Here is a 24,011-nt window from a genome sequence, read left to right as displayed (position 1 = left end):
CAGGCTGAATCAAGTGAACTCAGTCCACGGCTGTAAGTAACATGAAATGGTTGGTTGGATGGATATTTTAATGAGTATTGACTGCTCTCTGTAGACTGCATTCTGAATCATAGAATGTTTCATTTTTCTTCCACAGCTGCTGGTGGTAGATGTGCCAGGGAAAGAAGGCCCCCTAGCAGTACAAGGAACAACAGAAACTCTGGTGGTCTATGTGACTGTGGAAATGGCAACAATTCATTGGAAAAGCATCATGGATCTAGAAGTCAGGGATGCAGCTTCAGAAGAGGGCGTGACATCTTTGGTGTCACAACCTGCTCTGGAAGTAGAACATACGGCTCTGGAGGTGAAGAATACAGTTCCAAAAGAACAAACAGCTCTGCAAGTACAGAATATGACCAAAAGAGTATGGGTACTTCAGCAAGTGAAGTGTGTACTCTAGCAGCTGACAGAGATGTTGACAGGCCTGGAAATGAGGGACATGACTCCAGGGACAACAGCAGTGCAGAGGAATGCATCAAAAGCCAAATGGATTGTAGAAATGGAGGCTCTGCCTTGGGAACCATTGTTGATGGGTTACGAGATTCTGAAGGTGAAGGAAACTCTGAAAGTGGAGGACAGAACTCCAGAAGTATTTGCAATTTTGGTGAAAATGTGTGTAGCCCAAGCACTTGTGAGAATGGAGGGTACAGTTTTGGGATCAGTACTGGAAGAAGCAGACATGTTTCTAGTGGGAATGCTGGTCTTGAAAGTGGTGGTTATGGCTCTAAGGAGGGAGCTGAATCTGGAACTAATGGATATGGCTATAGAGTCAGGCCTTCTTATGAAGGTGGAAGGAGTGAGTCCATTCAACTACCAGAATACAGAAAAGACTATGGGTATGAAAACAGTAGATGTACACTAAGCCCTGGAAACAAAGAGTTTGGCTTCAGGGGAATTAGGAATTCTGGAGGTATAGTATGTAGCCCCATAGCTTTTGAGAGTGGAAGGTATGGTTCTGGGAACAGGATCAACCCTGGAGGAACCAGGTATGGTTCAGATGCACAAGTTGATTTTGGAAGGGGTGAATATAGTTCTCAAGATGTATCTACATGTGAAAGTGGTAGAAATGATTCTATTCCACATCCTGATTATGGAAGTTGCCATGAAGATGAAAGAAGCTCTAGAAGTAGAGAACTGGGTTCTAGAGGCATTTCTGGGGGTGGAATGAGCAACCTCTGGCCATATGAGAGTGGAAAAAATAGTTCTGGAAGTGGTGTGTGTGGCTCTGAGGGTTCTGGGCTTACAGGTACAACAGGAGGTAGGAGCGGCTCTGGAAACAAAGAACATAGCTCCAGAATAATGAGCAATCCTAAAGGCGAAGCATCTAGTTCAGGGGTTTATGGAACTAGAAGATATAGTTCTAGGATATAGGCATAGTTATAGTAGCTCTGGAGCTGCTAGAAATTACTGGAGAGCGGTGGTTGAATCTGGTGCTACTGGATATGGGTCTCAAGGCAGAGCTACATATCAATATGATTGAAAAGAGTCAATCCCACATCCTTATTACAGTAGTGATCTCTTTAGCTATCTATGAAAGGGAAAAAAATAAACATAACTGTGGAAGTAGCAAGTTTATTTGCTGGGGACTAGGCATTACTGGGAGTTAAATGATTAGCTCAAGCAGGGCTTTTCTTACAGAAAAGCCCAACGGGAACTTATTTGCATATTAGGCCACACCCCCTGATGTCACCATTGTTTTACACAGGGCTTTTTTGTAGAGAAAGCCCAGTAATTTGCATATCGGGCCATACCCCTTGACACCAAACCAGCCGGAACTGTGTTCCTGTGCATTCCTGCTAAAAAAAAAAATGCCCTGAGCTCAAATGCTGGTGAATAAACTTCTAATGAAGAGGACTGTTCCAGTGATGGCACATATAGTTCTGGAGAGGGCTCTGGTAGTACAGCTGGTGGTGGACACAACCCAGAAGAAGTGTGGGCTCGTTCCATTAGAGTCCACCAGATGGTTCAGTGATGACAGGCTACAATGAAGAAATGTCTCTACTCTTCTGTGGATAGCAAGATCTTCAGTCCAGTACGGAAAGGCAGTACATCTGGTTGGAATGCTGCAAGCTCAGTCCTATTTATTTGAAGAAATAAGAAATAAGTTAAAGAAATCTTGACAAAAATGTTTTGAATTTGGGGAAAAAACATGTTTGAGTCATTGAAGATGTAGATTTTTTAAAACTTATTTATTGTGAACATTTTGCTAGAAGATAATGGCCAAAACTAACTTACTGTCAAATCTGTTTCTCTAATTAAGTGCCAGTGAAATTTCTGTTTTTTCAGGGAATTTAAACACCCATCTTGAGGAAGACCAGTTCTTTTCTAAGGAAAATAACATTGAACCAACATGGTACCTTTTCATCCTCCCCATATAGTGAATGCAGGTGTGCTTATAGATGGGAGCTGTATGTGTACATCATAGATGTGTGTTCACATGAGTTTCTGACATGGATTCTCTCCACTTTGGGAAGAATATATAGCCATCTTTGTTCAACTAATTAAATACCATAGAAATTACCATTTTAATGCATACCCACTTTTGCATATTCATACATCCCTAATTTTGTACATGTGGTATGCATATATTTTATACTTGAGAACTTTTAAAGTTTACACATAAAAAAATGCACACATACTATACATATGAATCATCACTGTTTTTAAAGAACACAAAAGCATTGAAAGGAAACAGATCACATCCTGCTTTTGATATATCTGAAGCAGAGAGGGCTGCCAAGCCCCCAGTCCAGATGGGGAATCCCGCGCCTGGGAGGTTCCCAATCTGCCAACCCACATTGGGCCTGTGGAGGAAACCTCCCCTTACATCGCTGGTGCGATGATGTCACCAGGAAGTGACATCATCAAAATAGTGGTACCTGTGCAGGGCCACTTTAGGCATTTCCGGGAAAACTCTATGGTCTTCGCAGATGCTCTAGCCATTCGGAAGGGGAAAATCTATGCTACAATAGGTACCACAGAGTTTTTACTTCCCAAATGACTAGAGCATCCGGGAATACCATAGAGTTTTCCCAGAAACGCCTAGAGTGGCCCCACACTGGCGTCGCCATTTTGGTGATGTTGCTTTTAGGTGATGTCATCATGCCATGATGCTGGGAAAGCTGGGGACTTGGCAACCCTGGAAGCAGAACACAAAGCTTTATAATTATTGACTGTCCAAAGTGTCATTCACATGTGGATGGTGATAATCTCACACAAATGCTCTGAATGTTTGAAACATCAGAGACAAACCAGAAAAGAGTGACAGTCATATAAATAGAATTCAGCACATAGATCAGAAGGGGAAAATATGTAGTTTGTACATTGACAGAATTACTCTAGGATGGTGAGCATTCTCATAAACAGGGCTTTTTTCTGTCCGAGCCCACAGAACCAGAGCTGCACCTGGGCTGGCCAGGACTCTGGCTGGTCTGACCCACCATGTGGCAGCCATGTGCTCCCAGACCAGGGGTGTGGCCTAATATGCAAATGAGCTTCTGCTGGGCTTTTTCTTTTCATAACTTAGACTCAACTGATATGACCATGCTAACCCATGTTTCTGTAACCTCATGGCTGGATTACTATAATGAGATCAAGGTTAAGCTGCCCGTGAAAACAACCTGGACAGTGCAACTGGTCTATATTGAAGAAGCCCAATTATTGCCGGGTGTTAGCTGACAGGTTCACATCTGGCCTGTTTTAAAACAGCTGCACTGGCTGCCAGTTTGTTTCCAAGTTCAATTCAAGGTGCGGTCTATGACCTTTAAAGCCCTTCACAACCTAGCCTCCCATAAAAGACCATCTCTATCTGTTCCTGAGTGTCTACTACAGTGTTTGGGTTGCCACCTACTGGCTGTTCTTTGGCTTAAGATATCCCACCTGGCAGCTACCAGAGTCCATTCTGTTTCTATAGTAGCTCCCACCTTTTGGAAATGGCTCCCCAAAGAGATAAGGGGGTCACCATCTTTAGAATTTTTTTTTGGAGACTCTAAGTCTGTTCTTTTCACTATGGCTGTTCTATTTGCCATGGCTTGTAACGGGATGAAAGTGGCAGCATTTTGTTGGGAGGAGGATTTTTTTTAAATACTGTGTATATTTTAAAATTTGAAACTGAAAGACGATCTTAAGCCACAAAGGAAAGGTGGGGTATAAACATTTTAATAAACAAATAAACTTGGACATTATTGGTATACTTTGCATTAGATCTGATGCAATAAGATACCCTTGGATGTCCATCTAGCAAAATAGATATCCTTTCATAATACCTATTGGCAAAATATCTTCAGCTTAATCACAACAATTTGTTAAAACACATATACAAACACACACCTGAGGGGGGGGTGAGTGAAGTTTCCAGCTTGGATGAAACATGTAAGTTATCTTGAGGGAAAATGTTTTCAATAAGAGTAGCAAACTGTGTGATAGTGGTTTCACATGTCCTGCCAAGGGTCTCAATAAGAGATGGTGACTCCCCCCCCCCCTCCGCCACTGTCACCCCAAGATTGCAGTGGAGAAAACTCAATTCTTTTCAAGCATCCCTCTCAAAACCCCTGGGATATTTCCCCCAAACACTTGATATGAATGCTTGAGACTTCTGTACACCTGCCAGAAAGTACCTGTTGAAAAATGCAGTGAGATTTCACAAGGAGAGCTATTGCAAACTGTTGTTGTACATTATTGGGTTCTTAGGCATATCTTGGCTGGTTTATGAGATAGCAGCCATTACATGTCTAAAATAAATGCCAGGCAGTTGAGCTCCTAGCTATTTAAAACCGGAAATAAGTGCCTGATAGTGGTTCTCTTATACCAAGGATCCTGAGGCTCTTCTTTAATGAGAACTACTTATGAGTAATAACAAATACCCCATAGATAGATATGAGTAATAACAAAGACCCCCAATGGATAGCTCAGGGTAGCCCAATTTTGTCAGATCTTGGAAGCTAAGCAGTGTTTGCTCTGTTAGAATTTGAATGGGAGGCCATCAAGGCTGTCCAAGGTTACTACACAAAGGCAAGCAATGGCAAACCACCTCTGAATATCTCTTGCACTGAAAACCCTACAGGGTCACCATAAGTTGGCTATGACATTTTACTAAGTTTCGTTCTGTCCTAGAAACAAAATATGGACTAGGAAAAGCACCAGAAATGCAGCTATCATCTAATCAACCCAGGGCAATTCCTATGAAACAAAAGCTTTTGTTAAAAAAAAAAAAAGGGGGGGGGAGCCGATTTTCTTGGGGACAGACAAGCTACTCTGCATCAACTGGCAAGTTACTTGTTAGAGACCCCTGCCTTATATAGCTAGAAGCTCAACTGCCTGGCATTTATTTCAGAGACTGAATGCCTGCTATCCCATAAACCAGCCAAGGCATCTTGTCTTAGAGATGCTACTGATGAAAAAAAAATAGACCTTGGAAAGTTTACAAGCTGCAAGCAGTTGTAAAATTACAGGAGGTGTATATTTAATGTAATAAATTACCTCTGAGGCGGAGTAGATCCTCCCTCTAGAAGATGGTGAACTTGGCACTTCTCACGGAACCCAATAAAATTTACAAGTGCCTAAGTGAGGGATTAACAAGGCAAATCAGTCTCATTTAACAATGCCACCCGACACAGCGCTCCAAGAATGCTGCCCGCGCGGTCTGAAAGGCAGACATACCTTTCAAATGAAAGGGAACTGGGATGCCTCAGAAAAGGACCTCGGAAGGTCTTCCTCCTGTTGCCTCACACCTGTCAGACTCGATGGCTCCAGAGGAGGATGTGGTCTTTTAAATCGACACCCAGAGAAGAATGATGAACAATTGCCAGAGGGCATAGCCATCATCACCAAAGCAAAACCATGTTAAAAGAAGAACAGAGTTGGAGTTTAAAATACGCTTGAGGGAAGAGATTTCAATGTAGGGTTTCTAAATGGATTCCAAGAAGACATCCAGAGAGCAGTTTATTTTGTGTATTTGTTTAAATCATTTGGGTGCAGGATCAACAGAAAATCCACAAAAAAGCCAACAGTCATAAAACCTAGCAAAAACAACATTCATATGATTACTGTGGGAAGGGGGTCGGGGGGGGGGGAAGAACCTACCCTGTGCATGGGGTACTGGTTCAGAGTGTTGGGCTACGATCCAGGTGACTGAAGTTCATATCTGCTCTCTGTCATGGAAGCTCACTGTGTGACCTCAGACTAGTCTCGCTCTCCCTCTCTCAAATTTTGGGTTGCCAGACCCCCTGGTAGAGGTCGGGGTCCCCTGCTGCCTTGCCCTACCTCTCAGCTGCTGATTAATTGGCCAGCAGAGGGAACGTACCCTGCAAAAGAGGGATGGTGGGGCAATGCTCCTGGTATCTGGACAAAAGCTCTATGGTAGAAGCCAAATTTACCATAAAGTTTTTGCCCAAATACCAGAGCATCACCCCAGCATCCTGGACATGATGACATCACTTCCAGGTCACATCAGCTGTGATGTGGACACATTGCTGTACATTGCATAGGCCTTGCTGCTGCTCTTGCTAAATCCCCACATCCTTCACTGGTTGCCAGGAGGGACCTAGCAACCCTACTGTCAGTCACTCTCTCCGTCTCTCTCTGTCTAATCTACTTCACAAGGTTGTTGCTGTGAGAATAAATCAACAGTGGAGAATGATGTGGTAAACTACTCTGGGTTCCATTGGGAAGAAAAAGTGGATATAAATTGCTAAATTAAATACAAACAAATAAACCGGCTTGATCAATCAAATGTCTGCATTTAAAAAACTAATTTGTCTTGGGGCCTGAAACTGAGAAGATCAGGCACCAGGTACAGGTATGCAGCCATGAGGAAGGTGTTCCATGAATGAGGAACAAAGACAGGAAAGGCTCTTTTCTTTATTAGGTGATGGCACACAGAGAGACCTCAGCTGATCTGACTTATCCAGCAGGTGCATATGGGAGTAAGCCATTCCTTAAGTACCCTGGCCTCAAGGTGGTCAGGGCTCTAAAACTGGGGGAAAACAACAATGACACTATTTTGTATCCCTTCAAGTATTGGAGAGAGATGTTTCTGATAACTTGTGTCTGTTAGCAATCTAGCTGTTGTATTCTGCACCAACTAGGGTTACCAACCTCAATGTGGGGCCTAGAGTTCTCACCGAATTACAACTGACCTCAAGGTTACATAGAAATGGGAGCTAAAGAGGGAAGACTCTATGGTAAACCATAGAGTTTAGGAGAAACAGAAGTCCTAGCGTGTCATCACATCTTCGCTAAACTCCCAATCACTCCAAAACTCTGCCCTCCTCATGGTTTGCTTCCAAATCTTCAGGAATTTTCCAAGTCAGAGTTGGCAATTGTAGACACAACTGAAATTTCCATATCATCTGCCAAGACAGCCTCTTGTAGCATCCATTGCAATAGCAACGTAAGCATGGCCATCCCAATCCAATAGGCAGGTGAAGTTCTGGGGTCTTCTGGCTAATCATCTATTTCCTTCTTTCTGCACTAGTGAATGAAATGAAGGTAATTTGTTCATTCATATGCATGAGTCAGGGGATAAGAACTTCCACTTCAACTGAGAGACATCTGGAAGAGGAAACACAATTACTTCTTTATGTATACAATCAGATATGTAAGGGGTGAGGTTAAATTAAGTTTTGACTAGGACAGCAAGAGCTAGAGGTGGCCCTGCATGGAAGGCCAGTTTCCCTGACTTTTATCTCCCATCATCTTAAATGATTGCAGTTTGCAAGGTGTATTTTTTTTACTCCTAGATTTATGTGGAAAAGGATGTCCTTCTATGGTTGGGCAAGACAACTGTGATTGTTCATGAAGTACTGGAGTCCCATTTAAGGTAGCAAATGACTGACATGAGCAGGCCTAAGCGTGATGGGTTTTTTATACCCATTATACAGACTGATACCGACTCCTGAACCCCAAAATTAGCTGAGTCCATAAAAAGGTGGCACGGCTATATGCTTAGGATAAGATTGAGACACAATTTTGAAAGTTCATGGTTTGGTCTGAATATTCTCATTTTGACCTTGTTTCTCCCTGTCTTTAAATTGTGCACGAGTTTCTCTCCCTTCACATCATTTTTCTCTTAATACAATTTGATTTTTGTGTCAGTTGTGTCTATGGCATATAAATGGCACATAATGCATAAAAAGTATTAAATGGTTTTAAAATGTGTGTGTGTGGGGGGGGGGAGAGAAAAACCAGGTATTGACTCTGTGTGGGATTGCCAACCTCCAGATGGATCCTGGAGACCTCCCAGTTCCCCAGTAGAAACTTACAACTTAAGAGGAGGAGGAGGAGGAAGGAAGGAAGAAGAAGAAGATGATGATGATGAATGAAGCTTTTATTCAACCAAAATTATTGTCCCAGAACATAGTTACCTATGAAAAACTATTGAACGATAGTGATGAACTGAAATCACAAGAAAACCTACCAGCTTATAGTGTTTCTTTTGATTGGTGGACAAGACTCCAATTAGAATAAAGTTATGCTAAAGACAAAATACTAGGGTTTGCTACTGAACAATATGGACTAGATAAGATAATCTTAGGACCACATCAACATCTAATTAAAAATATCTACTCAATGCTTTTATGAATGAAACTTCAAGATGAGGAAGTGAAAGAATGTATGATAAAATGGGCACAAAATTTGGGGTACAATATTGAAATGGGGAACTGGGAAATGCTATGGGAATCCCATATAAAACTTACTAGAGTTTACCATTAAAGAAAATATTTATAAAATGTTTTATAAATGGTATGTAACACCTGATAAATTGTCTAAAATGTACACTACTGTCTCTAATAAATGTTGGAAATGTATTTCTCAAGTGGGTACGTTTTACCATATGTGATGGACTTGTGGAGTTATGAAAAATATTGGATTATGGTACATGAAATGTTACAAAAGATACTGAATACATATTCATTTTAAACCAGAAATATTTTTATTGAACATATCGCCAACAGACCTCCGAAGGCAGAGTAAACATTTAATACATATTATAACGGCAGCAAGACTTTTGATAATACAACGTTGTTAACACCATGATGCTCCAAAGAAACAAGAATTGATTGATAAAATATTAGAAATAGCAGAAATGGATATACTTGCACTTTGTCTTAAGGGCAGGCACTAAAAGATGGAGAAAATCTCTGGAAATCTTTTTATGAATGGCTTAATGCATGAACTTGATTTTGTATAATACCTGTTGAACTTTCTAATGTATTCCCCATTTTGATATGTTTGAATAGTAGCAAACAATTTACTATGATCTATTGGCTATAAATTTGTTAAAATTTAGAGTACTGTTATGTATGCTGTACTATTAGTGATGCAGAGAAAAAATGATAATGACTCTATTTTACTTTTACCCCTTTTCCCTTCCCATTCTGTATTACCCCCATATACACACACATCAAAATTTCAATAAATATATATATATAACCAGAAAATATTCTTCTTAATAAATCGCAATTTTGGGAAGAAGAAGAAGAGTTGGATTTAAAATCTTCACTCTGAGTCTCAGAGTCAATTATAATCTCTTTCCTTTCCCCACAACAGACATCCTGTGAGGTAGCTGGGCCTGAGAAAGAGCTTTCAGGAACTGCTCTTGAGAGAACAACTCTGAGAGAACCATAACGGACCCAAGGTCACCTAACTGGCTGCATGTGGATGAGTGGGGAATCAAACCCAGTCGTCTAGATTAGAGTCTGCTGCTCTTAACCACTACACCAAACTGTCTCTCTATGGCATCCCATCCCTGCTGAGTTCCCTCCCCTTCCCAAACTCCACCGTCCCCAAGTCCTACCCCCTAAATCTTTAGGAATTTCCCCATCCAGGTACCCTGGGGACTACATTTTGCACAGTGTCCCAATCTGCACTTCCTTGGATGCATTAGAAACTGCTGTGCATTAAAAACTGCTGCCAGAGGGGGAAAATGAGGAGAAAAGAGTTTCTTCTCCTGTCCACCCACCTACTTCGTCCCTTGACTCTTTGGCCCTCTGCCCAGCCAGGCCAGCAGGAACAGCAGCAGCCACAGCACTTGCCCCAGTCTGCATCCATGTTGTACAGTAAGTAGGGGTGGGGTGGGGAGATATTTTAAAAAGCATACGTTCTTTCTTGAAGTGAAAACAAAGAAAACATTGGCTGGCTGAATAACACATTTTTTGCAGTTGCTAAGCATTTGTACCTTGTTGCTAAGCCAAAACCGTCCAAATACAGCAATGTCCTGCTATATATAGGAACATCAGCAATACAACAGAACCCAAAATGATATCTGAATTCATGGTGATGATGGTAGACTAAAAGTATAGTAAACCCCTCAGAGAGTTTGTGCGAGTTCATCAGAGCCTGTGGTTCACAAGCTGGGTTCATCTGCCCACAGGTTGCCTATTGCAAATTTATGTGCTAGTTATGCTTGCCAAAGGTACAAATCTCCTTGTGTATAAACAGCAACATTTTTGACCTGTGCTGATGCATTGGCTTTATTTGTCAGGAGCAGTATTCCCTCTAAGCTGAGTTAACATGAGCTAGCTCACAGATTTTTAGCCTCCAGCTCACATGTTTTTGTCTTAGCTCAGGAAGGATCACCCCGGAGCACACTAATTTATGCAGTAGCTCACAACTTTAATGCCAGGAGGCCACAAAGTAGAATTTTTGCTCACAAGAGTCTGCAGTTTAGAGGGAACATTGGTCAAGAGATATATAAAAAGTAACCACCACAAAGATAAGAACATAAGAGAAGTCAAGTTGGATCAGGCCAATGGCCCATCCAGTCCAACACTGTGTCACACAGTGGTCAAAAAACCCCAAGTGCCATCAGGAAGTCCACCAGTGGGGCTAGAAGTCCTCCCACTGTGCCTCCCAAGCACCAAAAATATAGCGCATCACTGACCCAGACAGAGAGTTCCAACAATACACTGTGGCTAATAGCCACTGATGGACCTCTGCTCCATATGCTTATCCAGGATTATTAAGAGATAGCCAGTATTGGTGTAGTGGACAGCATAGGGTTGCCAATCCCCAGGTGGGGGCAGGGGATTCCCAGGTTTGGAGGCCCTCCCCCCCACTTCAGGGCCATCAGAAAGTGGGGGGGGGAGGGGAGGGAAATGTCTGCTGGAAACTCTATTCATGGAGATTTATTCCCATAGGAAATAATGAAGAATTGATCTGTGGGTATCTGTGGCTCGGGGGTGGGGGCTGTTTTTTGAGGTAGAGGCACCAAATTTTTCAGCATAGCATCCAGTGCCTCTCCCCAAAATACTCCCCAGGTTTCAAAAAGATTGGACTAGGGGGTCCAATTCTATGAGCTCTCAAAGAAGGTGCCCCCGTCCTTCATTATTTCCTATGGAAGGAAGGCATTTAAAAGGTGTGCAGTCCCTTTAAATGTGATGGCCAGAACTCCCTTGGAGTTCAGTTATGCAGGTCATACCCTTGCTCCTGGCTCCACTCTAATATCTTCTGGCTTCATCCCCAAAGTCTCCTGGCTCCACCTCCAAAGTCCCCAGATATTTCTTGAATTGGACTTGGCAACCCTAGGACAGCATAGCATACAAGCATGTCATACTGTGGAGATTTAAATCTTGCTGTATCTTAATTGCTGTAATTTCTTCCATTGTGGGTATTTAGAAGTTTGTCTCATAGGGAGTCCATAGTCTATTGCTGGGTAAACTAGGCCCCTTATAACAGTGGGCCAAACTACATGTTCTTGTTTTTAAAGAATGTATCCAAAGATGGCGACGAGACAGGAGCTCTGGTACTAGGGCTCCTGAAACAAACAGCATTATAACTCTTCTAACTCCACGCTATCAACAGCCAAAACTGAGATTGAAAACATGCTGCTGGGGGAAGGCAAGGTATGACTTTTGAGTACTTTGCAGTCCCTTAGCCCCCCGAAATATAACGAAAACGCTGCTTACCAGCTGGGCCTGACACTGATGCGGAGGTTGGCACGACCGTGAGCTGGAGTGCAGGATGACCTGAGCTGTGGGTGGAGTGTCGGGAGGCCAGGAAACGCCAGCAGCAGCCGGACTGCCGGGCGGAGTGCCAAAGTGCCGGGAGACATCATCAGCGGCTGGTCTGCCGAAGGAAGCGACTGGGAGCTGCTGAGCCACAGTAGAGGAGGAGTGCGGTGTGGCGGCTTGGAGACTGTCTGGCGGGGTGGCGGCTTCCCTCCTCTCTCCCGGAGTTTCATCCCCCATGGATACCCTTCCTCATCTGTTGCTGGCGGCTGCCAGAGTGCTGCCTACCAGCCTACTTGACAACCTGGAGCCCCTCAACTGAGAGGCCCCACTGTGGGGCTGGGCAGCGTGTGGAGGCCTGGTGTGCTTGATTGGGGGGGATGTTGGACTACTAATATGATCCCCAGAAGGCAGCTGCGAGGCACCTGTTACCAGCTGGGTGCCTGAGGGGCTTAACAGCGTGTCTGGGGGTCTCCTAAGCTGTGCGGGGGGCTGCCTGGGTTTTGGACAGCACCACCGCATTTTAAGAACAACTGCACTTTAAGAACACCTTGCACCTTAAGCACTGCAGCGTTTTTATCCAGCACCATTTTAGCCTGTTCTTAACCGCCAATACACAAAGGGAATTTGAATTGATGACTGCTAAATTGATTGTTAAGTAATTGTCTTATTGGTTAATTAATTTTGGAGTATTGGTTAATTGATTGGCTATCCGATGAATTTTATATTTCTGGCAAATTAATTGGGGGAGGGTAACTGGCTGGGAGGGTTTTTGCAATTAAGGAGCCATCAGAATTAATTAAATTATTTTTAGCTAATTAATTAAAGGGGAGATTGTGGGGTTGGGGTTTTAGATTAAATTAACTATTAGATTAAATTATTAGCTGGTTAGTTTAAATTAGGAAATTGACTGATTGGCATGAGAAGAGAGGGTTGGGGAGCTAGCTTGTTTAACACCCGGAGTAGGGTGACAAGCCAGGCCTATTCACAGCTGGTTTGAGGCTATGGCGCAGACCAGGAGGGGATGACTGGCCTGGGGATTCCAGTACTCCTGGGGAGGGGAAGGTATGACGGTGGGAACAGACAGAATTATAAGGGAAGGAGGCCAAGACATGATAGCGCTAGGCCCCCTTCCAGTCTGCGTCCCATCCCGACGGTGGCAGGTAGAGGCAGATTGAATTTTTCGCCTCCATCATTGGTGTTATGTAATGCCAGGTCCATAAATAATAAGACCTCAATCCTTCGGGAGTTCTTGCTTGAGCAGGACGTGGACCTGGCTTGCGTGACTGAGACCTGGGTGCGAGATGGGGGGACTGTAGTTCTCTCCTAGATGGCTCCCCTAGGATACTCAGTCTTTCACCAATCATGGACTAGCAGGCGGGGGGAGGGGTGGCTCTATTCATATGAGAGGCTTGCTCCTTCTGGGCTCTCCTGGCCCCAGAGATTAATGGCATTGAATGTGCCGGTCTGGCGTGGGAGGTTGGGGAGGGGTTGGCGATCTGGCTGGTGTACCGTCTGCTTAACGCACCAGCTGGCATCTTACCGTCCCTGATGGAGGCCGTAACAGGCTGGGCATTGGAGTACCCAAGGCTTTTGATCCTGGGTGACTTCAATGTCCATGCCGATGATGTGACCTCCAGTCAGGCAATGGACATAGTGGTCGTTTTCGCACTCACCTTCCGCCGGCGCGACCCCCCTCTTCACCGCGCAGGATCTGCACGGATTTCGCACTAAACGCTGCAGAGCAGCCAGAAAAGCCGGAAGCTCCCATCGCAAAAGCCGTGCAAACGCCAAACTGCTTTTTGGCGGTTTCAGTTTGAGCGGCTTTTGCACCGGGAGCTTCCGGCTTTTCTGGCTGCTCCGCAGCGTTTAGTGTGAAATCCGCGCAGATCCTGCGCAGTGAAGAGGGGGGTCGCACTGGCGGAAGGTGAGTGCGAAAACGACCAGTGTCATCCATGGCAACCCTGGGAGTCTTCCAACTTGTCACAATGCCCACTCAACAGGCAGGGCACATGCTAGATTTGATCTTTGCAGTGGGAGTTTTAGTGGACGGTATTACTGCCAAAGCAGTGCCATGGTCGGACCACTATGCCCTCAAGGCTCGTGTGGATGTCCCACCCCAAACCCATTTAGGCGGTGGCATATTTTAGTTTGCCCACGGAACCAGATGGACCCGGAACGGTTTCAAATGGCTCTACGGGATTCCTGGCCCCCTGGAAATTCCCTGGAAGACCTGACTGAGTCCTGGCATGACAGACTCTCCAGAGTCATCGATGAGATTGTACCTCGGCGTCCTCTGCACCCTCGCTCTAATCTAGCACCATGGAACAACCTGGAGTTGCGGCAGATGAAATGAGGACTCAGACTGCTAGAGAGGCAATAGCAGCATACTCGAGACAAAGCAACTAGAACATCTTATAGAGAGTTTATGAGGTCCTATGAGATGGCAGTCAAAGCCACAAAGAAAACTTACTTTGTGACCAAGATTGCGTCTGCAATTTCACGCCTGGCACAATTGTTTAACACAATTCGGACCCTTACAACACTGCCACAAGGCAGGCCAAATTCTAGGGAATTGGAGATCGGCTGTGAGGCTTTTGCAAACTTTTTTGCAGATAAGATCTTGTTGCTCTGCCACAACCTCTCCGCCACACTGGAGACAGTATGTGAACTCGAGGCCCCGTGCCTGTCTTCTGGTTCTGTTCTGGATTTCTTTGATACACTCAGCCTAGAGGAAGTTGACAGGATCCTCTCTACTGTATGCCCTACAACTTGTGATCTGGACCCTTGCCCCTCCTGGCTAATTAAAGCTTGCCAGAGGGAGCTCAGATATCCTATACGGGATATTGTAAATAGATCCCTTATGGAAGGGCATTTTCCAACACCACTTAAAGAGGCTGTGGTCCGCCCTCTCCTGAAAAAATCGACATTAGACCCAGCCAAATTGGCACATTACTGGCCGGTCTTGAATTTGCCCTTTTTGGGCAAAATTATTGAGAGGGCAGTAGTGCTACAGCTACAGAGCTTTCTGGATCATGCTTCCGTCCTAGACCCTCGCCAGTCTGGCTTTCCTCCAGGTCACGGGATGGAGACAGTGCTGGTCGCCCTGGTGGATGACCTCCAGTGGCATATGGATCGAGGCGGCTCGGTGGTACTGATGTTGTTGGACCTATTGGCAGCGTTCGATATGGTCGACCATCAGTTGCTGACCAACTGTCTCGCCGATGCAGGGATTTAGGGGTTGGCCTTGCAATGGCTTTCCTCTTGCCTTGATGGTCAGGGACAAAGGGTGGCGATTGGGGGTGAACTGTCCCGGAGACACGCACTTGACTGTGGGGTGCCTCAGGGGGCAGTGCTCTCCCTGATGTTGTTCAACATCTACATGCGCCCCCTTGCCCAGATTGCTCGGAGGTATGGGTTGAGTTGTCACCAGTACGCTGAAGACACCCATCTCTTTCTACTGATGGAGGGCCGGCCTGACTGTGTCCCAGAAAATTTCGGCCTGCTGCTACAAGCCGTGGCTGGATGCCTTAGGCTGAGTAGACTGAAACTCAATCCAGTGAAGACAGAGGTCCTTTGCTTGAGTCGTGGTGGTCCGCGAAGGGAAATTTCCCTACTGGCGTTTGATGGTGCACCACTGACAATGGTGCGCAAGGTCAAGAGCTTAGGGGTGCTATTGGAGCCTGCCTTGACAATGGAGGCCCAGATAGCCGCCACTGCTAAATCCGCGTTTTTCCATCTTAAGCAGGCAAGGCAGTTGGTCCCCTTTCTGAAGCACCGTGACCTGGCAATAGTGATCCATGCAATGGTCACCTCGAGGCTGGACTACTGTAATGCCCTCTACATGGGGCTGTCCTTGTGCCGAACCCGGAAGTTGCAGCTAGTGCAGAACGCTGCCGCCCTGCTGTTATTGGGGCTTCCCAGGTGGGAGCACATTTAGCTGGAACTACAGGAACTGCACTGGCTGCCAATAGTATACCGGATTCGTTACAAGGTGCTGGTTATTACCTTTAAAGCCCTATATGGCCTAGGACCTGCCTACCTTAGGGACCGTCTCTCCCCACATGTTCCCCAGAGAGTACTTAGATAGGGATCACAAAATCTATTAGTAATCCCCGGGCCGAAGGAGGCCCTATTCAAATCAATTAGAGATAGGGCCTTCTCAATTGTAGCCCCCTGCTGGTGGAACCAACTGCCAGATGAAGTGAGGGCCTTTGGAAACCTTGTGCAGTTCAGCAAGGCCTGCAAGACTGTCCTCTTCCGGCTGGCATTCAATTGACTCAGCACCTGTACTTAAGAGAAGTGGAAGAAGGCCGTCGCCACCAGAATAGCACCAACTCAATATTTTGTTTTTCTGTTTTAACTTTTAATCATTGTATATCTATTTTATTACTGAATGTGTAATTTTAATATTTATTAATTTAATTGTTGTGGGATTTTATGTATGAGCCGCCCTGAGCCTGCTTCGGTGGGGAGAGCGGGATATAAATCAAATAAATAAATAAATAAATAAGAATTGGGTGTATTGAGTTGAGTGGAGTATTCTGCGCATGAGGAACAGTAAAAATGGAGAAATACCTCCATTAAAAAATGGCTTGGGGGGAGGCAGGAGCCCTCCCTCACAGTGGCATTCCATCCAAGCCCATTTGGGATTTCCTTTATTTTTCAAAAAAACCCAATTCCCAATAGCTGCTATGTGGCTGCAGGGAACCAGAACTGAGTCCCAGGAGTAGGGTTGCCAAGTCCAATTCAAGAAATATCTGGGGACTTTGGGGGTGGAGCCAGGAGACTTTAGAGTGGAGCCAGGAGACATTGGGGGCGGAGCCAGGAACAAGGGTGTGACAAGCATAATTGAACTCCAAGGGAGTTCTGGTCATCACGTTTAAAGGGACAGCACACCTTTTAAATGTCTTCCTTCCATAGGAAATAATGAAGGATAGGGGCACCTTCTTTTGGGGCTCATAGAATTGGACCCCCTGGTCCAATCGTTTTGAAACTTGGGGGGTACTTTGTGGAGAAGCACTAGATACTGTACTGAAAATTTGGTGCCTCTACCTCAAATAGCAGACCCCCAGAGCTCCCGAAACCTCCAGATTGATTCCCCATTATACCCTATGAGAATCGATCTCCACATAGGGAATAATGAAGTGCTCAGCAGACGTTTCCACCCCCCCTGTTTTTGGAGACTCTGAAGTGAGGGATTGGCCTCTCTCTACTCACGAGTTGCTGCCAACTTCTCCAAAGTAACACAGACACCCCATCCCAAGAGGAAGCCTTTCAGTCGGAGGCTGAAGCCTCCAGAGGGAGAAAGGCACATGGTCCTCTGGGGATGGGGCTTCCCCCCGCTGGCCAGCTGACTGGGGCTGGGAAGGAGCCTGGGAAAACAGAAGAACCCCCACTGGGACCTGGGGATTGGCAAGCCTACCCAGGAGTCAGAAGCCAATGTAAAAAATACAAATACGTAGTTTAGCCCGGAAGGAGAAAGCACAGCAAGGAGAGAGAAAAAGAAGGGAGGAGAAAGCAGAACAGGGGCTTATCAGAAGAACAGAAGAATGAAACCTCATGTTCTAAATTCTGCCTTGCATTTCCTGATTCAACCTAACAAACAAACAAACAAATCAGTTCCTACTCTGCTATGTAACTTACTGGGTGATTTCATTTTTTGCAAGGTTAAAACAGGAAAGAGGAATCCATGGGTGCTATCCTGATCTCCTTGCAGTTAAGGTGAGATTGAAATGTGATAAAGTGGGATAGAAAATAAACTGCTTTCTCCCAAAATAACCTTTAAAATATCACTTAAACCTCGCCAGATTTTCCTCCACACACTTAAATCTAGGGCTGAATACTGGGAGGCTAGGATGCAGGCTTACACAAATAGTGTCCTGATGTGCCATATCAGTTCTGCCTGCATAACCAGAAATTATATCACTACATCACAGGACACTCTAGGATTTCCCTAAAACTCTATGATAAAAGCCTTAAAAATTTCAGGGGAATCCTAGAGCATTCTGCTGTTTTGCCCCCCTTCCCTCCCAGTAGCCTACTGATTAGTGGCAGGAGACTGAGACTGGGGCTGGGAGGTTGCCTTCCAAACTGGGCAATCTGGCCTCCCTACTCAACTCTTAAATAGTTCCCCTATTCATGTTAATTGGAAACACAGCCCAGCTGTGAGACTACTATCAAATTGTATAATCCCTTAGCTTGATTTCACTTCTCCCTTGTGCAACTTGTACCTAATTTTTTCTCATTAATGCAAATCAATTTTTAACATGATTTTTGCATTAATTGTGTATACCTGTACGGCACATAATATATAAATTGTGTAAAAATGGTGTAAATAATGAATTGGGGCCTCCATCAACAAAAAATGGATTTAAATGAATTTACAATGTATCAATAATTTATTAAAATAGAATGAAATGAAAGGGGTGAATTTGTACATCCCTGTCTAAATTTCCATTTTTTTTGAAGACCAAGGAAGAAAAAAGAGCAAGGAAAAAAAGCAAAGGATTGGATCATGCTTACAATTTCCACATGTGCAGTGGGGGCAATTTTTGACAATTCCCTAATACAGCAAAACCTTCAACTCTTCCCAGGATATGCCTCGGGTCCCCTGGGAACAGCATTTTAGGAGGCATTTTGGGTTGTAGAAGGAGGGGGGAGGGGGAAAGTCAGGATCCAGGCTTTAGGCATTGTCAACTTCACATCATGTCAGAGGGAAAACTATACTTCCAAAAACATCAAAAGTAAGAAGTGTGTTTACATGGGATCCATTTGGGCACATTTCCATCACGTTTTGTCATTTGTTTGCTGTTGGGTCATGCCAATCAAATAGTTATAATCAATCCACATTTTGACCCCTGGAGAGGAGGTGGTTGAGAGGTAATATGAGGTGATATGATCACCATCTTCAAGTACTTGAAGGGCTGTCATATATAGGATGGTGTGGAATTGTTTTCTGTGGCCCCAGAAGGTAGGACCAGAACCAATGGGTTGAAATTAAATCAAAAGAGTTTCCGGCTCAACATTAGGAAGAACTTCCTGATCATTAGAGTGGTTCCTCGGTGGAACAGGCTTCCTTGGGAGGTGGTGGGCTCTCCTTCCTTGGAGGTATTAAAACAGAGGCTAGATGGCCATCTGACAGCAATGAAGATCCTGTGAATTTAGGGGGAAATATTTGTGAGTTTTCTGCATTGTGCAGGGGGGTGGACTAGATGACCCTGGAGGTCCCTTCCAACTCTATGATTCTGTTGTTCTATGATTCTATGAGGCGGAGGGCTGATTGCATTGACTCATCCCTAATATTCATTTCCTTCTGTTCCACTTTTGACAGATGCTATCCATTTAGCCTTGTTGCATTCAGGGATGATCCTCTTTGAATACTTTAATAACACCATTAAAAACCAAGGACCACACAGACAGAGTGACCTAGTGGATATCTAAGTTCATGTCTGAGGCCTCTCTCTTAGCTTCTTCCTGTTCTTTCTTCCCTGTGGAATCAAGCTGTGCCCAGATACACTTGATAACTATGCGCTCCTCCCAGGCTGCGTCCAGATAAATCTGAAGATGTGTCTAGATTACTCAATAACTTTCTTAATGGTCACACAATTGTCTGAAGCTGTCCAAATATCTCAATGACCATATATTATGATCCTCAGAGACTGTCTAGATTCACTTGATGATCACATAATCACTTGAAGGTGAGTCTAGATTCATTTAAAAACCACCTAATTTTCCTGAAACTGTCCCATTCACTTAATAACCACATAATCACCTGAAGTTAATCCAGAAAAAAAAATGAATGACCAACATAATCTTTTGAGGCTGTGTCCAGATTCACTTAATAACCACATAATCACCTGAAACTGTAGTTAGACACTCTTAGTCATCTGAAGCTGACTGCAGAAAATGACCACATAATTTTCTGTTTCTGCATCCCAGTACAGCCCTGATGACCACATAAGGTTCTGAGATTTTCAAAGATGACTTCCTTTCATGCATTTCCAGTGTTCAATAGTCATTCCATTGTTAATATTATCAAGAACTATCATGTTCATCCAAGGCATTCATGAATGCTTCCTGTGCTTTGTTTAGTTAGGTTTACATAACTTTCCGATTATTTGCCCTGTGTGCAACACTGAGTTGCATTGGCCAGCTTGCAAATCTTGCACCTTGAAGCCCTAAGACACATGTCTGCAAAATGTTCTCTCTTGCACGGTAAGAAAGATGGGGCAGGATGGTAAAACCCATAGGAGGCAAAATGCAAAGGACCTCTCTGAAATCATTTTGTTCAAGCCTAATTGCTCTATGGAAAACAGACTAATTAGTTACTACAACATCATCTTCATGAGGATTGCAAGGCAAGCGACATTTTTCAATTTCAGATCACCTCATCTGCATAAATAAAGGTAGCTTTCTTTGATGTCTTTTTTGATTGCACATTGAAAAAAAAAATACACTTACCATTCAGTACTTCCAAACAAACCAATCCCGTGGATAGCATGGACTGATTCGATTGTTATCTTTTAGCCAAGCCCAAGTCTTCCAACATATATAAAGGAGAACTTCTGATGGTCATTTCAAAGGGGTTCCATTCTCTTTCACTCTCTGGGGATCTTTTTCCAGCATCTCCTGTTTTGCTTCAGCTATCTTGGTTCCAGTTCTGAAGAAGCTATCATGAGTCGACAGTACAGTTCCAGATCCTTTAATGGAAGACGGAGTTACTCATCTCCCTCAGCCATCAGCACTGGATTTAGGGATGGCATCAGAAGTGGTGGCTACACCAGCATAAGCCACTATAATATTGGGCGAAGCAGGAAACCTTCTGGTGGAGGTCTTAGTGGATATGGAGGAAGTTCTGCTGGATATAGTACAGGCTATAGGGATTTCAGTAGCTTAGCTTATAGTTCTGGACCTGTGGATTTGGGTCCTGGAACTGGCAGGTCTGGCGGTTTTAGTAGTGTAAGCACAGGAGGCCACAGCCGAATTGGAGGATACAGCAGCCAAAGCCTTGGAGGTTTTAATAGACGCGGTGGCTTCAGCAGCCGCAGTCTTGGTGGTGGTTATAGCAGAAGCTATAGGATTTCAGGCTTTGGGAGTCAAAGTCTGGGCAGCAGCTTCTATAGCAGAGCTGCTGTTGCTGGTGATGGTGGACCATATGAGCCCCTCAACCGCTATGGTGTAAGCGGTGGGATCCATGGGGTCCGAGTCAATGCAAACCTCTTGCGGCCCCTCTGCATACAGGTTGACCCAGAGATCTCTCGAGTGAAAGAGGAAGAGCGAGATCAGATCAAAACCCTCAATGATCAGTTTGCTGGTTTCATCGACAAGGTGAGGTTATATGCTAATTTTTCTATTTATTTTAATGGTTTTTAAAATTTTAAAATATAGCCTGTCAAAGTATAGTAAGATTAAGTCTCCTACACAAATTTTTGCTCCTAGGAAAACTTAAGAATGAACATCTTTAGGACTGTTCATTTGATAGTTTTTATCAAACTTTCAACCAAAGCGTCAGCTAAGCATTGTGGAACGAATACTCTTTTGTAAAGTTATTCCTTGATAGACTCTATTATGTTTTTGTAGGCAATAACCTAATTAGTAATGCTGCTATATAACTTCCATTTCTTTTATATGGATAGAATGCAGTATACACAGGGCATTTCTACGACCCCTGTAATGTTTTGATAATCAGCCCCATGGAAGCAAATACACCCTGCACATCAGTAGCGTCTCATAACAGTGACTCATCATTGGGTCACCACAGTAGTAATAATGTACAAAACCAAAGCAAATCCAGATGGTTTTCCTATAAAATTGCTGGAGTAACTCAAGAGTATCTCCAGTGTAGCAAATTTAAATAAATTGGCTCTGTGGTGCAAAGATTATTCTAATAATGCCTTTTCTTTGTATGCTGTCAAAGGAATGGGAGCAGGTTAAAAGAGAACTGGTTTCAAAACAAATCAGATTAGGAAGGTTTGGGAAGACATTGCCTGCCTCTGAGCATCTACTGAGTATTTACAGAGTAAAATTCTAAAAATCTGCAGAATATCCCCACCTCTCCAGATTTCTCTTTGAAATGGAATTTATTAGAAACACACTCTAAATTCCTAAAAAAGCAGAAAAGAAACAGATGTTTGGATTTCAGGGAGAAATTGGGTAAAGAGGAATTAAGAAAATTTCTCTTAACAACATGAATTAATTGGGTTGATTTAACCATTTTAAAAAACTCTACTAAAATGTGCCCTCTGTAATGAGACATAATTTTTCATTTTTTTTAAAAAAAGTAGTATAAATTGCAGATGCCAAGGGTTGTCTTAGAAGAGGCATCCCTTTCTGTACCACAGAATGTTGAATATTAAGATGATGCATGTTGGTATGCTTGCATCAAATGTACTTCTTCTTACGACATCTATTTGCTTTTCTCAGCTGAAAATATTGGCAGATGTTATAATCATCTCCCAACTCACTCAATGAATCTATGATTTCCTTTACTGAGCAACAGCCCTGATACATGGTTTGTGCCCTCAATTACATATGTCTCTGGGTTCCCCCCTTGGCTTTCTCTCTTCCATACATGGCCACTAATATGAGAGGAATAACAGTTGCTTTACATACTTAACCAGAAATTAGAGCTAGAATCCTTGTTGTTCTCACATGTCAAATGCATCAGATAAATCATGGATAAGAAAGCTGTGGCAATTGTTGGATCCATTTCCAATCTAAATCAGATATCAGTTAGATTTATTTTTACTTGGAAGTTCATCATTGCTGGACATGCCTGTCTGAAGTCCACACTAGTACAGATGCAAATTGTTTTGAGAAGCTGGTACAGTTTTCTTCCTGACACATTCCCAACTTCACAGGCTCTTTGACATATCTAGCTGCTGCATTCAATCCACTTCTGCCATCCACACTAATAGTTCAAATGTTAGAATATCATGCTTCTCCCACTGCCGAGAGGGGAGTGTTTTATGATGGAGCTGATTACTAAAGAATCGTGGAATGTCTCATGATCTTACTGAGCTGTCCTGACCCCACATGCTTCAGACTTTAGCTGGGCACTTTTTTATCTGAACGTTTTCAGTTCCTTTATGGTTAGCAAGTGTGCTGTACTTTCTCTCTCTCTCTCGGCTTGGCTTCGCGAACGAAGATTTAAGAAGGGTGCAAAGCTGTACTTTAGGACTGTGTAAATGAATAGTATTTCACTCTTGCTATTTCAATCTATTTCATTTTCATTCCACAACACTGTTTTGTATTTAAGAACATTAATGCCCCATCTCCTTTGTAGCTGTCACAGGAGACAGACAAACTATCAGACTGCTGCACTGTACAATCTCCAATCCTACTGTAGGGTCCAGGATAATGCATGACAATTCTCTAGCATTTTGCTTTATGGCTACCCATATTAATATTGTATAAGGTAAGCCACATCCCATTAGATTTAGGTTCCAAGTTCTTCAAACTTTGATTAAATCTCTACCAAATAAGATTCACCTTGGATTTTCACAGGGGTGGCCAACGGTAGCTCTCCAGATGTTTTTTCCTACAACTCCCATCAGCCCCAGCCAGCATGGCTGATGGCTGGGGCTGATGGGAGTTGTAGGGGGAAAACATCTGGAGAGCTACCGTTGGCCACCGCGTTATAGGAAATGCCTCAGGAGCGCCTCTGCATAGGCCATGCCCTCCTGATGTACCCAATCCTCCTGGTGCTTACAGTAGGCCCTGTACTAAGAGCCCTCTAAACTCTTGGAGGATTGGCTACATCAGGGGCCATGGCCTAATATGAAGAGGAGCTCCTGCTAGAAAAAGAGCTCTGTTTGTAGTAAAGAAGAATGAAATGATTATATCACATGACATGACACCACATATCATGTGGAACAAAACATAATTGTTTGGGATTTTATGTTATCATTTCTTTATTTTCTAGGCCACTCTTTTCCGTTTTGTAAATGTATCAAATGGTAATGAGGGGAGTGGGGTGGGGTCCAATTTGATTCACTCCAGAACTTTTATGCAATAGGTGTC

The 24,011-nt window shown here is 43.8% G+C and overlaps 1 protein-coding gene across 1 annotated transcript in view; it reads left to right on the top strand.

Annotated features, from left to right (window-relative positions):
- The first annotated feature begins 451 nt into the window (after positions 1 to 451).
- The window catches only part of LOC132581041 (keratin, type II cytoskeletal 7-like), a 39,327-nt gene continuing 15,767 nt past the window's right edge, over positions 452 to 24,011 (top strand). Inside the window, exons 1-2 of the mRNA XM_060252078.1 lie at positions 452 to 835; positions 20,613 to 21,317. Of these exons, the coding sequence (XP_060108061.1) occupies positions 452 to 835; positions 20,613 to 21,317 (1,089 nt within the window). The remainder of the gene's footprint in view (positions 836 to 20,612; positions 21,318 to 24,011) is intronic.

This window comes from Heteronotia binoei, chromosome 13, assembly GCF_032191835.1.
Source record: "Heteronotia binoei isolate CCM8104 ecotype False Entrance Well chromosome 13, APGP_CSIRO_Hbin_v1, whole genome shotgun sequence".
Taxonomy (NCBI): Eukaryota; Metazoa; Chordata; class Lepidosauria; order Squamata; family Gekkonidae; genus Heteronotia; species Heteronotia binoei.
The sequence above is the reverse complement of the archived record's forward strand: the minus strand, read 5'-3'. Positions and strand labels throughout refer to the sequence as shown.